General features: G+C 37.7%; 1 protein-coding gene across 1 annotated transcript in view; it reads right to left on the bottom strand.

The window, feature by feature from the left end:
• LOC147472450 (putative glutamate receptor) overlaps positions 1–1921 on the bottom strand; it is an 8987-nt gene extending 7066 nt beyond the window's left edge. Inside the window, exon 1 of the mRNA XM_086556661.1 lies at positions 1720–1921. Coding sequence (XP_086412787.1) covers positions 1720–1918 — 199 coding nt within the window. The 5' untranslated portion in view covers positions 1919–1921. The remainder of the gene's footprint in view (positions 1–1719) is intronic.
• Between the last annotated feature and the right edge of the window lie 579 nt (positions 1922–2500).

The raw sequence follows: 2500 nt of genomic DNA, 5'->3' as shown, positions 1-2500 counted from the left end.
GTAGATTGGATAAGCATACAAATCATGTTAAAATAACAGAAGAACGCTCAATATACTTGAGGTTAACCGTCCATCACAAAAATATACAATGATACTACTATAATATATCTGTACCATAGTAATGCAGTACTACTCTATGTAATATCCTATAATATCTCTTCATTGAGGTGATCACTAATCTCAAAATAATCCTTAAATATATATATAATAAATAAGGTAAAATGAATTATCAAATAAGATGAAATAAAGACCAAAGTTGCAATTCTGTGAGCTGCATTTTTTTTTTCAATACTGAAAGAAAACTACTAATTTCAAATAGAATTTAACCTGAGCCTGGATTCCTCGACATTTTTTTTTTTTTAATTTCCCGTAATAGTCGCCACTAATTCTTTTAGTTGGCTTCATTAAGTGACCAAGTTACTCGTTTTTTTTTATTTCTTTAATTTCTTTATTGATAGGTTCGTGATGAATATTATTTGTTAGCTGACTGGTTGGCGAAGATGATGATGATTAAAGGATAGTTACCAGGTTGGTGATAAATATCATAAGTTGGTGAAGTTTAAATAAAGACCCTCAACCTCTCAAGAGCACCTTCCCATTGCTTAAAGAAAGAAATAAAAAAAATAAGAAATAATAAAAAAAAGTGAAATGAAGAAACAGATCGACAAAGGAAAGGCAGTTGAATGTGGCAAGGAAAAGCGGGAATAATGAAAGCCAACATAACTGATGCCAGATCCTTTCATTACTTTGAAAAGGCGTCTATGAAAGGAATAGAAATCTGTCTTAAAATAAAGACTAAGAAAGAAAGGCTAAATTGTAAAGATAGAGAAAGAGGGTAAAAAGAGAGAGAGAGAGAGAGAGAGAGAGAGAGAGAGAGAAGAGAGAGAAAGATAAGTAGGCGGTATATAATTTGATTCAGACTTGACCTTTATCTCAAAAAAAACATGTGGGATCGCAAATAAGTCCCCAAAGCACTATCACTAGGCTCAGAAAAAAATGGGGTTCGTATTGGGGAAACGTTTGTTCAATTACAAACAACCGCAGAGAGAAGATTCTAAGATTTAAAGATGTCATGCATACACCACCTTTATATCATATACCGCTAGATTTACACACGGATTGCTAACCCAAATTGTCTATTTTTTTTTTTTTTTTTTTTTTTGTAATCTTTGCGATAGTCTAAGCATACCAATCTCTTTAGGGCTCTTTCTTTGGTAAAGCATTTTATGGTTCAACGAACGTATGTAAGTTACAATTTCTTTAAGCCAGCGACTGTATAGTTCATTTTCTGATCGACCAACAGCGGTTCCATAGGAGGACCTTGGAGAGAATCACTCTAACAAGAAACAAATTGCGAAGATTGAAAGGAAACTAAAGCTTTCCCATTGCTGCAGTCTGATTTTCTGCCATGACAAATATCAAGGCGGTTTAAAAAAGACATGACAAGGTTCTATAAGCAAATGTTACGATCGTTTTGAACTCCTCAGCTGTCGCGAAATTGAATTATGTTGCTACTAAATGTTCAAATGTGCAAATGATTTTTGGACAAAAAATAAAAAGGATGATCTACGCGGACACCATCTATGAACCAATCATCTGCTTTGTAAAGTTACGCTTAGTGTTAAACGGTATCCATGCTAGTAAGTACACGAAAGGTAGTTTTCCAATAGAATTCAAAACCAAACCGAAACCGATCTGCTCCCCTTTGCCTAGGCCTACCTTGCCCGAGGATAAAGCCGAGGATAAGAAACCCCGAGTCAGCGAGAGTGAGAGAGGGCTGGCCTGGCGACCGCTGTGTTATCCAGAAGAGGATAATCCCAAGGATAGCGGAGGTCGCCCCCAAGGCTATCCAAGACGCCTTGCTGAACTGCTTCGTGTAGACTGACCACATGTAGTCATCGTTGGTCGGCTTTTTCATGTAGATCCTATAGCTGTATGAGATAGAAATTCGTTTTAAAAATCCGTCCGTTTTTGTCTTTGTCTTCGGTATCGAGAATGAGTCGTGGGGAACGCCATGGATGGAACAATTTTAATGGTGTAGGAGCAATGGCGATGTTTGAGGTTCTTCTTCTAGATGATACCATAAAGGGCGTTATTTAACGAGAAGACCAGAAAGTTCAAACTATTCTGCTTCTCATTATAATGCAAAATAAAGAACATGTATTATGCCCAAATTCCTCCGTTACCTGGGCAATACTAGTATATTTTGATGCCGATACAGAAAAACCGAAATTGAAACAACACTATTCACCTAATCTTCGAAAAAAGCCCCCCCCCAAAAAAAAAAAAAATAAAAAAAAAATAAATAAATAGAAATAACTCGCTCTACCGATGCCGCAGATCTACAGACGCGAACTCACCCTCCGGACACGATCCCCTGGAGGTAACTGACTGCCTCGCTCCGCTTCAGAGTGACGTCTATCGCAGCGACGCCGATGTCAGCCACGTCGTCTAAGATGTCCCGGATGATGCCCGTCCACTCGTTGTCCACGACGGCACC

This window comes from Penaeus japonicus, unplaced genomic scaffold (assembly GCF_977035675.1).
Source record: "Penaeus japonicus unplaced genomic scaffold, GWHDUDI00000001_assembly GWHDUDI00000001, whole genome shotgun sequence".
Lineage (NCBI taxonomy): Eukaryota > Metazoa > Arthropoda > Malacostraca > Decapoda > Penaeidae > Penaeus > Penaeus japonicus.
Note: the sequence above shows the minus strand (reverse complement) of the source record. Positions and strands in the feature narration are given on the sequence as shown.